Source organism: Eurytemora carolleeae, unplaced genomic scaffold (genome assembly GCF_000591075.1).
Source record: "Eurytemora carolleeae unplaced genomic scaffold, Eaff_2.0 scaffold92, whole genome shotgun sequence".
Classification (NCBI taxonomy): domain Eukaryota; kingdom Metazoa; phylum Arthropoda; class Copepoda; order Calanoida; family Temoridae; genus Eurytemora; species Eurytemora carolleeae.
The window spans coordinates 295,317-308,157 of NW_019396280.1; the positions used below are offsets into that span (position 1 = coordinate 295,317).

Below are 12,841 nucleotides of genomic sequence, written 5' to 3' on the forward strand. Positions count from 1 at the left end.
CCCGGGGGTAATATAGGCTAAAAAATCGACATTTTTTCTTCAAAATTCGAATTATTTTTTTTCATTTTTTACGGTCTAAGTCGTATGTTGCAATTTTCTCTATTTGTATGGCCGCCATGTTATTCGGTATGAGACGTCTTTAACACTTTTCTCCTTATAGACGCAACCGAAAGAAGAAAGATTAGTAGCGATCAAAAGCGCTTTTTTATCGCATTAAGCCTATACCCCCTTTCATTTTTCGCGAACACTCCCTTTAATGTCACACCAGTCAGAATTTTAACTTTGTAAAATTATGCTTTGTAATAAAGAAAAGAAAACAGAAGTTGAAATATTTTTTTCAATTTTATACATTTAAAAAAATATTTGTTTTCCAAACCAAATTCCTGTTTTATATCTATGACTGCACTTGAGTATTATTATTGTCTTATAATTTAGGCTTAGAAATGTATGTTTACAATATGTTTAGGCTGTGCACAAACAGGCCCAACGTAATCAGGCCAAAAACTCGCAGTACGCCAGACAAAAACCTGTCAACAAATCTACAAATATTCAGACAAACAAGATTACTTCCAATCAATCCAACGGAAACGGCGGAAAGGAGGCTGGTCGGATTCCAGAGGATATGCTCTTTCCGATGACGGACGAGTTTTCTTTGCGGCGGGGAGAATCAGATACTTTTAGGCATCATAACAAAACATTTTAAAATCAGATAATGTGTTACATTTTCTCGAGAAAAGGTTTTCGGGTTGAAAATATTATTTCGACCCCCCCCCCCAAATCAAATTTTGTTCAATTAAACCGATTTTTAAAAAATAACCTTCTTTAATTTTTAAGAAGCCCATTTGTACCCCGGGGGTAATATAGGCTAAAAAATCGACATTTTTTCTTCAAAATTCGAATTATTTTTTTTCTTCAAAATTCAAATAATTTCTAACAAAATTTGAATTTTCTATAAAGTTAAATTTTTTAATTCCACGGGCAACGCCAGTCATGCTTGAGCTAGTAATAAACAGACTGAAAACTATTATTTGTGTTCAGGATATGACTTCTGTAGAGAAGGTAGTGGATATTAAGCCTGTCAAGAGAAAACCTCAGCTCTACACAAACCTCAAACGATCCTTGAATGGTGATAGTGGATCAGAACAGGAAAACATGGAGTTTGAAATATAAAAGCGTCAGTTCAAATTAACCTACATTGAACGATGGGCATGCTCGATTCACAACAGTGCACTTTAAACCTTTGTCTGATCATCCACGGCAGAGTAATTCGTATATGTACCTATAAAATGGTTTTTAATAATCTATCAGGTACGCTAGCGTACATTGTGAACATAACGCAGCTGACAACATATTCCTCGAGACTCCCGATTCTCCAACTCGGTTTTCTATTTTGATACAAATTGACACGACGCTGTAGATATGGAGGATCACCTAAAATTACGTCTACAGTCCTTATTATTTAATTAGTTTTCTATTTAAACTATGGCGTTTTTATTTAAAAAAAAATTATTCATATTTTTTGTTGATTTGATTTAGTTGCCGTTCAAATTTTTGAAATATTGAAATTATACTTCTACGAACATCTAATTAATGACTTAACTTGTTGCCCCTCGGGCTTCTCTCTAAATTTTTAAAATAAAATACACAATTTTACTTGAGACTCCTTGTTCAAAGGAACATCATGGAGCTGAAAAGAAGCTGAAGAATTTTACTGATTTTGAATCTGAAATTCCAGTCTCTCGCATTGCATGGGTCAAGCCGGTTAAACGTAAGCTTTTATTATAATTATTACTATCTTAATTTACTGTGAGAACTAGTAGACTAACGACTGGAAGGTTCAGCAAATAGAAGAATTAGAAATTATTTTCCAACGAATTAATTTTAAGGGTGATAATTTTGGACTTTTTTTTCGAAATCAGCTTACCACATACTTGAGGTTTTTAGTAAACATATTGAATAGGCTTTATGTCATGCAAACTTAAGCCACCTGAATTGAAAAAAAATTCCGATACGCCAAAAAAATTAAAGATAACAACAAAGATAATAAAATATATATTAAGACATTTCATGTTTTGGAATAGTTTTTTTTCTGAGTTCAGATTAAAACCCCATTTAAAAAAAAAATATAAAAATGAAAAGCTAGGGAAAGTATGCCTTCAGTCCCTTTAATATTCATTCTGTGAAGGGAGGTTAGAAGCTTACAGTGAATCTGAATCTGGTTCTGAGTCTGAATCCGAGGAATCTGATGGAGAGTCTCAGATAAGAATACCCTTAGAGAGGTAAGTTTTTGTGTGGTATTTTTTTTTACCTTTTGACTAACATTTCCGACCCATTATTCCCTAACAGTGGGATGTAAAGGATGTAAAAGAGTTTTGAAGTGAAATCTGTAAAAATCTCCCCAATTTTGCTACAATATTTCTTGTGACTGTTAATGAAAAGATATAATATTTGGGGACCCTACCATTAACAGTTCAAAAAATATCGCAAAAAAAAACTGAAGAAGCAGATAAAAGTCTTTGATTTAGACCTGTAAATGCACTTGATCTCTGAGATTTCTTAAAAATGAATTTGCTCAAAATTCCCTAGGTGGCATTTTCTAGCATATTAACATAATCCAAAGAACATGTTTAAGGTGTTTTGTCTTGAAACCTGATGGTCCATTTTCAGCCCTTTTTTAAATGAAGGGTCTCTTAAAATTGTGACGACAGTCCCTTTAAGTTTAATGGTAAATTATTGGTTGTAATATATAAAATTCAATTTTTTTATGAATCGAATTTTTAGAAAGGAGGGTGTTGGTTCTGCAGGAGACCGACTGGAGAAGTTTGGACGACCAGCTGTAGGGGCTGGAGGTGGTGGTGGAGCTGGAGCCGGAGGTTCTGATGAAGTTGTGACTCCACTCTCTGAAAGAAAACCCATAAAACATCATTGTAAATACTGTGCTCAACCATTTATCAGGTCAGTTGAACTGATTGAAATATGTAACTGTTCAAGAAGAATGGTTAAGCGTTTTTATTTTCTTGATTACCTGAAATTTCCGGTTTCCTCACCATCACATTTTTAAAAAAAAATTTCCATTAATACAATCCTTGGAATGTATGTTAATTTGATATTACTGCCGGTTTCTTGTTTTCTCTTGAAAAATTAAATTTTACTCCAATTTAATTTTGAAAGAACAAAAGTTGAAAATACATACTCACGGATTCCAAGCACTGTAGTACACTAGACGGGCCGGCAAAGTAAAAACTTTACTGGCATCATTGTACTGTTTTGGTTCATGCAACTCTATTTTATTACTATAATTATTACAATTTATTTTATTAATTAGTCGGTATGTACGGGATATGCATGAAAAACAGAAGCATGTACTCAACAATTATCCGGCACAATCTGCAGAAAAAAAGGTGGATATTTTAAATTTTCATTCTGTTTTGTGAATCATTTTATTTAGTATTTAGTCTTTTATGAAACTATTGTGTACTTGACTAATGGTCACTTCTTGGTAAATTTTATTATAGACGTGCTAGTAATCATCATTCATCATACTACGATATTAATTAAGCTGTATGTTATACGGGGCTAAGAAGTTTCATTGGGTCCCGAATTTTCTCAAAAAATATTTTAAAATGAAAATAAAATTGAAATTATATTTTTTTATTCCTATTTTGTGCATATTGCATAAAGAAATAACCATTGCCTCAAGAGTCAAGACGTACTGTACACAACATTTCATAAAATTATCCATAATACTATTATTTTGGCATGGCGTGTTAAAATGTTTTTAGACATAAACTTTCACCTCGAGGCTTGACCGTTCTCATTAAAGAGAACATTTCTGTCCAAAAACTTCAAAGCACTGCAAACCAAAATAATAGTGATGTGATATAAATAATTATTGTATCTATATTTATTTCAAACCATTAAGGTTCCTCTGATTAAATCTCCTTCTTCTTCTGGGGACGGTAGTTCTGGTGAAAATAGAATTATGTCTGCTGTGCCCCCTGGTGGACATGGTGGACTGGATCAACAGGTTGGCGGAGTCCATGATGGTTCAATCAATAAACCTGGGTTCCCTGTACTCCAGCCTGGAAGAGGAGGACGGGGAGGTCGAGGGGGTCAGGGAGGTCGAGGTGGACATAACTTGGGAAAATCTGGGGTCCAAGGACGTAAAGTTGACCAGCCTGGACTTCAAATTATTCCGATGAATCAGGTGAGGCAAGCAAACCAGTTTTAAAGGGACTGTAGAGTGACCCCACTTATCTTAGAGTTTCATTTTCGATTTACAACGGTGCCATTTAAAATAACAATGAGGGAAATATCTTTAAAAATGTTGATTTTTTTTTTATTTCCTCCATTGTATCTGAAACAAGGCTCTTTTATAGAGAACCAACCCTTTTTTAGCTAGACGACAATTAATGAACTTTTAACTATAACTTAGTGAGGGCACTGGTTTTTATTTTAGGGACAACAATTTTTCAAGACAATTGAACACTTTTTAGAAATTCTCAAAAGAAAAGAAATTAGCCAAAACTTATTGGGCAATTGCAGATAAGAATTTTAGCAAACTTTGTTTAATGTAACTTTCAAGTGTCTTGATTTAATAAAAGGGACTGCCATTGTATATTTACATGTTTTATATAAGGAGTCGGGAAAACTTGAGTACCAGTCACCAAATGTTCAAATGCAGTTTGGATATGATCATGTCAACTTTGTGGATAAAAAACATCAGGTATCGTATGGAAAGTTCGGAAGGTTACTTCTAGATATATATTTTAGGCTTGTATCCAATAAGACTCAAAACGGCTGGACCAAAAAGGCCCCCTTTTTTGTTTCAACTCACTTAACCCCTGGGAAGATGGATGGTCAAAATTGGAAAATGTTGTCTTGGAAAAAAATTCGATTTTTACGATTTTTGAAAATCCAACGATATAAACAGAAAATCTGTTTATTGGAACACAATAAAGCATTGGCGACTTGAAAATTGTTAATTGTTGTCAGAAAAGGGGCGCACTCCCCGCCTGGTCTGTATGCATAGGTAGAAAATTAGGTCTTCATTAGACTTAAAGGGAGTGTTCGCGAAAAATGAAAGGGGGTTTAGGCTTAATGCGATAAAAAAGCGCTTTTGATCACTACTAATCTTACTTCTATCTGTTGCGTCTATAAGGAGAAAATTGTTAAAGACGTCTAATACCGAAGAGCGTAGCGGCCATACAAATTGAGGAAGTTGGAACATACGACTTAGACCGTAAAAAAATCAAATTAATATCAAACAAATCATTCAGATATTACAACCTATAGTCATCGATCTTTCGCCACATTTGTATATATTTGATATTTCATACTAGTTTTGATTTTGTTTTTTAAAATGATATTTAGCTAACACCTTGTTTTTGAACATTCCTGGAAAATATGAAACTGTCGTCTTCATTTCCAAAAATCCTCGAAACATGAATAAATGTTTTTATAAGTAACTCTCAGATCATAACAATTAAAACATATTATGAAAAATCAACTTTATATAAATGTGGCGAAAGATAATCGATAACTATAGGTTGATTAAATTTAAAAAAAATAACCGCCTTTAATTTTTAAGTGTTTTTACGAAAAAATAACTTGCGCAATTAATCATTAGTTCAATTGTTCATTCGGTGAAGCATCCTTTCCTTAGAGTATTTTCTGACTACTTGCGTTACATTTATTTAGTGTAGGAAACTTATTATTATTATCATTTTTATCATTATTGTTGATCATTATTATCCAGTATCCACCTTACTAGAAATCATAACTTGTGTGTAAGGAATCTCTGAATCAAGGATTTATCTCTTTTTTTTTGCGAGACTATGGATTAATTTATTTCTTATTCAATATCCCGTTTTGGTCATATCCTGCAGGGAAAAATTCCGATTTTCGATTATTAAAACGGGTGAATTGAAAATTGAAATTTTTAAATTAATTAATTTGTAAAGTAATAAAGCTAGAAAAAATGTCATTAATGTTACGATTTGCATAGTAATAATAGTCCGGCTGCTAAGCTTAGTCCGGATAGTGGTTACATCTCTAGGTAAGTCTAATCCAGGCAGGGTTGGAAAAAATCTCAGGGGGTTTTATTGGGGTTTATTAGGTTTTATTGTTTTTTTTTGGACTTTTTGGGTTTTCCCGTTGAAATTATTTAAATCCTTCTAAAATTCATACTAATTCATAATAATAAGATTATTTCTGAGTGTAAACTCCCTAAAAATCAATACACTTGATAGTAGACCTCATTTCTTGAAGAGTTAATCATTGTAAAAGGGAAGAAAAGACAAAAATCAGAAAAATTCGATAAAAAAAACCAAGAAAACCCATTAAAGGTCACTGACAGGTGGGTTTTATTGGGTGTTTTTTTTTGACCTGGGTTTTTTATGCCAACCCTGAATCGCAAGGGTGTATTTTCTTTACAAATCTTTCACCTCCCCCCCGGCCCCCCCCAAAAAAAAAAATCATTTGTTTCCCTAGATGTTAGATATGTTTGCGCGGTGTGCAAAAAATTATTTTAAGTGGTTATTTAGCGGAATTCGGGGTAATTTTTGGTTTAAAAGTATAGATTAGAATGATTAAACTTATTTTTGTGTCCACTGTTTTTTCGTTCCCCACAGCATCAAAAATTTTATTTTTGAAAATAAAAACCCATGAAAGAATAACTTTCATCTTAAGGTGGATAAAAAAACTTGTCTTTTCATGTTCAGCTTTCATTTTTCCTTCAAAGCAATCAAAATTACCCCCCCCCCATCGTGTTTTAAAAAAACATACACCCCTGTATAACTGTTATTTATCATAGTCGCGGGGTCGGTATGGACAGCTCGCCAAGCTTTTCTCTTCCTGAATCCTACAATGGAGAAAAATCCCCAGGTAGAGAACTTTTTAGAGATTTATAAAGGTTTCAAGGGTACAGTTTTTAATCTGGCATGTCCCTATTATACTTATGAATATAATTTAGGAATGAGCACCATATCGATGCTCCAGACGTCTTCAAGCGACTTATGCATGACCTCTATATCTCCGAGCATAACCTCAACAATAACCTCCAGAAGCTCTCTCAACCTCACACAATCATCCAGGTAGCTCGCTATAAAGGGGTAAACAATTCTAAGAATAACACCTTCCACCCCGGGGCTGAGGCCCGGGAGGAATGATTTTATTGAATTCGTGTTCACCCCCATGCGGCGAGCAAAAAAATAAATTTAAAAACAAGTAACCTTTGAGGAAAAAAGGATTTTCAAAAAGAGGAAGGGGGGAGAGTTTTGAAGAAACTAATTGATTTGAGTTGTTCATCTAGAGAGACGAAGGATGACCGCATGCCTGATATTTATTTGCTTCGAGAGACAGAGGATGACCGTATGACTGATATTTATTTATTCAGAGAGAGGGAGGATGACCGTATGACTGATATTTATTTATTCAGAGAGAGGGAGGATGACCGTATTACAGATATTTATTTATTCAGAGAGGAGGATGACCACATGACTGATAAAATGTTTTTATTCAGATTGACAGAGAATGATCGCATGACGGATAAAAGTATTTGTTCAGAAAGACGGAGGATCAACGCATGACTGATGTATCTGTTCAAAGAGACGTAGAATGATCGAATGACTGAAAAAATGTAATTTGTTTAGAGACGGAGGAGAACCTCATGACTGATGTATTTGTTCAGAGAGACGGAGAATGACCGAATGACTGATAAAATGTATTAGTTCGGAGATATGGAGGATGACCGCATGCCAGATAAAATGTAGTATTTGTTCAGAGAGATAGAGAATGACCGAATGACTGTTAAAATGTATTAGAGGATGACCAAATGGGTGATAACAGGTTTTTGTTCATAGATACGGCTGTTGACCGCATGACTGATGAAATGTAGTATATGTTCAGAGAGACGGAGACTGACCGAATGACTGAAATTTATTTGTTTAGAGAGATTGAGGATGATCGCTTGACTGATAAAATGTATTTGTTCAGAGATACGGAAAATGACTTAATAAATGATAAAAATATATTTGTTCAGAGAGACGGAGGATGACCGAATGACTGATTTGCAGAAAGAGCTTGGATTTGTGGAACCTACATTCCCTAGAAGTATGGTCGGTAAGGATTCACAGAAAATTTTCTAATGCAAACCTGAATAATTTTTTTAATGCGGCGAGTTTAAGTCCTAAACCGTTGATGGGAAAATCTAAAGGACAATCCTGAACATTTTTAATAAAATGATGCATGAGGTTTGACAGAGTTACCTTGACTAACACCTAAAGGAAGTTCTTCGCCTATCCATTTTAATAAAATGATGCATGAGGTTTGACAGAGTTACCTTGACTAACACCTAAAGGAACTTATTCGCCTATCCATTTTAATAAAATGATGCATGAGGTTTGACAGAGTTACCTTGACTAACGCCTAAAGGAAGTTCTTCCCCTATCCATTTTTTGAAATTGTAATCTATAATAAATTTAAACAGTTGGGAATGTATTAACGAAATTTTAGCTTTGGGGGATATAAATTTCAAATTTTTAGAGTGGCGTATCGGACTCACAACAATACCCTTTGAGCTTTTGTCAGAATGACGGACTTATTTCTTTACAGAAACTCTTGTAATTGTTAACATTGTTTCCAAGTTGTTTTTTATTTTATTTGAGAATTATTATTATATCATATCTGTTCGGTTCCATAGTAGTAAACCTATCGTGTCAGAATTCCCATTATTACACGGTTCAGGAGGAACAATTTTAATATTGTTCGCTTCCTAGCGTTTAAGAATGATTATTCTTACACTGTATGTGTAGAATTTTCATTCTTTAACGCTCAGACCGTGTAAAAATGGAAATTATTACATGGCCAGAGCGTAAAAGAATGTATATTCTTACACGCTTCAAGCATTAAAGAATGGAAATTCTTACACTAGTTGAACAATATTCATTCTTACACGCTCCTTATATTGATCTTTTCAGTATTAATATTGATATTAACTTAATTATTTTGTACTGACAACATGCACAGGGCAAACTCACCTTTTTCTTTTATATTAAAACATGCTAACTTACCTTTTTTAACTTTAAAACAACATGCTCATTTACCTTCTTCTTTTATATCAAAACATGCAAACTTACCTTTTTTACTTTAGTAAAACATGCTCACTTACCTTTTCATGCTCACTTACCTTTTCATGCTCACTTACCTTTTTTTGTTTTTTTAAGTATTTATCTACCTTTATTCAGAAATATCAATTTGAATCTCAACCCTAGTCCTGTCAGAAGAGTGGAAATTAACATTTTCTGACCTTTCCCAAAAATATGGACGATGCTTTTAGCCTTACATTAGACACTTTCATCAAACTGCCGAGTCTCAAAGCATACTGCCCGACTGCCTACTTTGTTAATTTCTTTAGTTCATCTTCATTTCAAATTTCAAAGTTTAGTGAGATTTTGCAAATCTCTGCATACTTGTAATAGTATGGTCAGAGATTTTCAGTCTAAGTCACCATATCTCACATAGTTCGAGATGATGAAATGAAACCACAATCAAAACCAAAAAAAGTATAAAAACTTATCATTGAAATATTAGTGTCACAACTTTTAATGGAGTCTTAGCACTCCATACCAATGAAAACAAACCAGTAAATCTTGCTTCATGAATAAAAGACAAAGATCTTCATCAGTTAATGTCGAACTGATTCTTACTAGATAACCTGATTTTATCTCCTCTTTCTGGAAGATTTAGGATCAAATAACCAGAAAATGATTTCTTCTATAAATGAAGACACGCTATTGTTCAGTAGATTTAGACAATCCACTACTAAATAAACCTTCTCCATCTAAAAAAACTCAGGGCACATTAAACATGCTGTATCTAAATGTAGTATCAAACCTTCTCCATTTAAAAAAACTCAGGTTACATTAAACATGCTGTATCTAAATGTAGTATCATCTTGAAAAAACGAGCAAAATCATTAGAAATTGGGTAACAAACAAACTAAACAAAGGAAACAATCACAACACATGCATTACTTTTAAATTAAGCACCAATTTTTACTTTTAAAATGTTTTTTTTTTTAACATTTTAACATTAGAAAAATAAAAAACAGTGATAGTCAGAACAAGAGCATAAAACTTATTTGCAACCTTTGATAATGTGAACTGTTCCAACTTGAAACAGTCGGATTTCACAAGAATTATTTTTTAATATAATTTCTTGGGTATGTGCCCATGGAACCTCACAAATATGATATAATAATAATCTTATGAGGATAAAAATGTAATAATGGAATTCTTAAACTCGATGAAATAATCTTGATGCATTCTTTAACTCAGGCCTGCGACCTTCGTTAAAGAATACATCAAGATTATTTCATCTCGTTTAAGAATTTCCATTATTACATTTTTTTCCTCGGCCTTCGTTAAAGAATACATCAAGATTATTTCATCTCGTTCAAGAATTTCCATTATTACATTTTTTTCCTCATAAGATTATCATATTATTTACTTTCCAGAAGTCACAGAAAATACACATTTTCCTTAATATTTGGATATCGAATATTCGTGATTTATGAGAAATAATTTAAATAAATACAAAAAGGCTCATTGAGTTGACACCACGATAGAGTTCACTTCGGTTTTTCAGCAATTGGAACACAATTTAGAGTTTACCCAGAAAGATGACAATGCCCGATTCACAACGGTACCCCTAATAGCGTTTTCTTATGTATGAATTAGTTATCAATGTTTTTAATTTTGAAAACTGATTATTTTCAACTGTGGTTTCTCTTCTTTTTAGTTAAACACTTTTGAACCTAGAAAAACGTCAATCTTCCATATTATTGATCAGATAATGGTTTCAAAAATTACCATTGTAATTCGGGCATTGCCATCTTTGAATAGGAGTCACTAGCAATTATGCTTACAGTCCCTTTTTAGGAGTTAGCGGAGATAGTGTAACCGGAGTAGCAAAGGATGGATTAGAGCCAGGCATTAGATTGAACCAAGGTTTAAGGATAGAGGGACAACACAACCCACTTGGCAGGGTTGGAGGGTTGGGATTACCGGGTCCTGTTATTCCTCGACTTGGACCGGGTCGACCATCTAATCAATTGGAAGATTTTGTCAGTTCTCCCTCTTCGTACAACACTTATTCAAGGTAAAAAACCAAACAATTAAGACTCGATTTTTAAATCATTTAATTAATACTTTCTTTCATAGATCGACCCTGGGTGTCAAATCCGTGACGAATGCTCCAGTCAGTCATGCTGGGTTTCCGCCTCGGTTAAATCCTCCACCTTTGCCGATGATTGGACAGGGCGGAGTGTTAGCTGGAAGGGTCCCGGCTCCTATATCTAGACCGCCTACTACAATACAATACACGGGGCGCGTATCCGTTCCTTCAAGCTTTCCGCCTAATCTAGACGTATCCGTCCTTTCACCTTCACAGGGCATTGAATCACGTCCTATCTCCCTGATATCTCGAGTTCCGTCCAAGTCTCCTAAACCATCCTTTGCAGTCCCTGAGGTATCGGGATCTCTCCGTATACCCCCGTCACAAGGATCTTCTAGTTTCACTAGTTCTAGAATACCAACCTCGTCCTTTGGATTAACCTCAGCCCTCTCTAGTCACAACAGTATAGTGAAACCTATCAGCAGTCTAGGTATGGGTTCTACCGGTTCCTCTAGACCTGAGAATAGTTTGCAAACTGGCGGATTTTCTAATGAAAACCGACCTAAAATGGACGTTCTGGCGCAGACATTAAAACTGTCGGATCTAGATTTTGACGAATTCGAGCCGGAACCGACACTCATTCCTGGCAACCAGACACAGGTTAGCATATCGGTTTTGTTTACTGAAAGATAAGATATCAAGTCAAGACGGATCCGAAGTGTTAGCCACAACGATTCAGAATTTACTTAAGACATAACTCCTTTTATTTAACAATAAGAAGGTTTCATTTGGAATCCTGCTCCAACTGTCCAGGAAAAAATAATATTAGAATTAAGAATTTTCAAGAACTAATTTTTGATTACCTCTGGAGGGAAAACAATTCTAAGAGTGGGGGGGGGGGGGGGCTTTTTTCTAGAAAATCTTTTGTATACCCATGGAGAATTATTGTTCCTAGGAGTTGAAACTAGAGGACCTAAAGCATCTACAAAGTGAACCTCCTGTTCCGTTGACAGTAAGGTAAAAAATGTGTATTTTTTCTTTATGGGAGTGTTTGTGAAAATGAAAAGGGCTTTAGGCTAAATCCGAATCAAATTTGGATTTGATCACTACCTTTACTTCTATCTGTTATCTGTAGCGTCTATAATGAGAAAATGGTTGAATTGCATAATGCCTAAGATAGTTTAAACCATTTGCTCCTAACAGAGGCTGTTAATAAAAGTAAAATTAGTAACTAAATTCAAATTTGAAACGGATTTTGTCTGTACCCCTTATTAACTTTTCGCTGAATACTCCCTTTGAAAAGCATTTTTGTTTTATTTTTCAAGATTTATTTAAAGATTTCGTCGAAATTTGATTTGAAAGCTCTCATTTTTTAATGATCAAGACATATTTGTTGTCATTCACTTCACATTCACAAGCTAGGAACAAGGAACTTTTACTATTAAAAAGTTAGGAACAGGAACTGTAATGCATACTATTGTAAAGTTAAGAACAGTAGGAACTATAATGATTTAAAGCTAGGAAATGTGTTTGCAGAAAAATAAAAATAATAAACTAGGATAAGACGAAAGGGGATGGTGGAGTTGGCACATTTGATGTAGGGGGGGGGGGGCCCTGCCTTCATTTTTGGTTCAAATCTTCCAATTTTTTGGGTGCACGCCTAATT

At 34.2% G+C, this 12,841-nt stretch overlaps 1 protein-coding gene across 3 annotated transcripts in view; it reads left to right on the forward strand.

The window, feature by feature from the left end:
• The first annotated feature begins 439 nt into the window (after nucleotides 1-439).
• LOC111700042 (uncharacterized) overlaps nucleotides 440-12,841 on the forward strand; it is a 16,291-nt gene continuing 3,889 nt past the window's right edge. For all 3 annotated transcript variants that reach the window (XR_002764885.1, XR_002764886.1, XM_023470857.1), the window contains exons 1-8: nucleotides 440-681; nucleotides 6,008-6,058; nucleotides 6,815-6,885; nucleotides 6,974-7,094; nucleotides 8,042-8,121; nucleotides 10,941-11,160; nucleotides 11,223-11,835; nucleotides 12,131-12,192. Coding sequence is in view for 1 of the 3 variants with exons in the window: in XM_023470857.1 (XP_023326625.1) it covers nucleotides 623-681; nucleotides 6,008-6,058; nucleotides 6,815-6,885; nucleotides 6,974-7,094; nucleotides 8,042-8,121; nucleotides 10,941-11,160; nucleotides 11,223-11,835; nucleotides 12,131-12,192 (1,277 nt within the window). In the remaining 2 variants the exon portion in view is untranslated. The remainder of the gene's footprint in view (nucleotides 682-6,007; nucleotides 6,059-6,814; nucleotides 6,886-6,973; nucleotides 7,095-8,041; nucleotides 8,122-10,940; nucleotides 11,161-11,222; nucleotides 11,836-12,130; nucleotides 12,193-12,841) is intronic.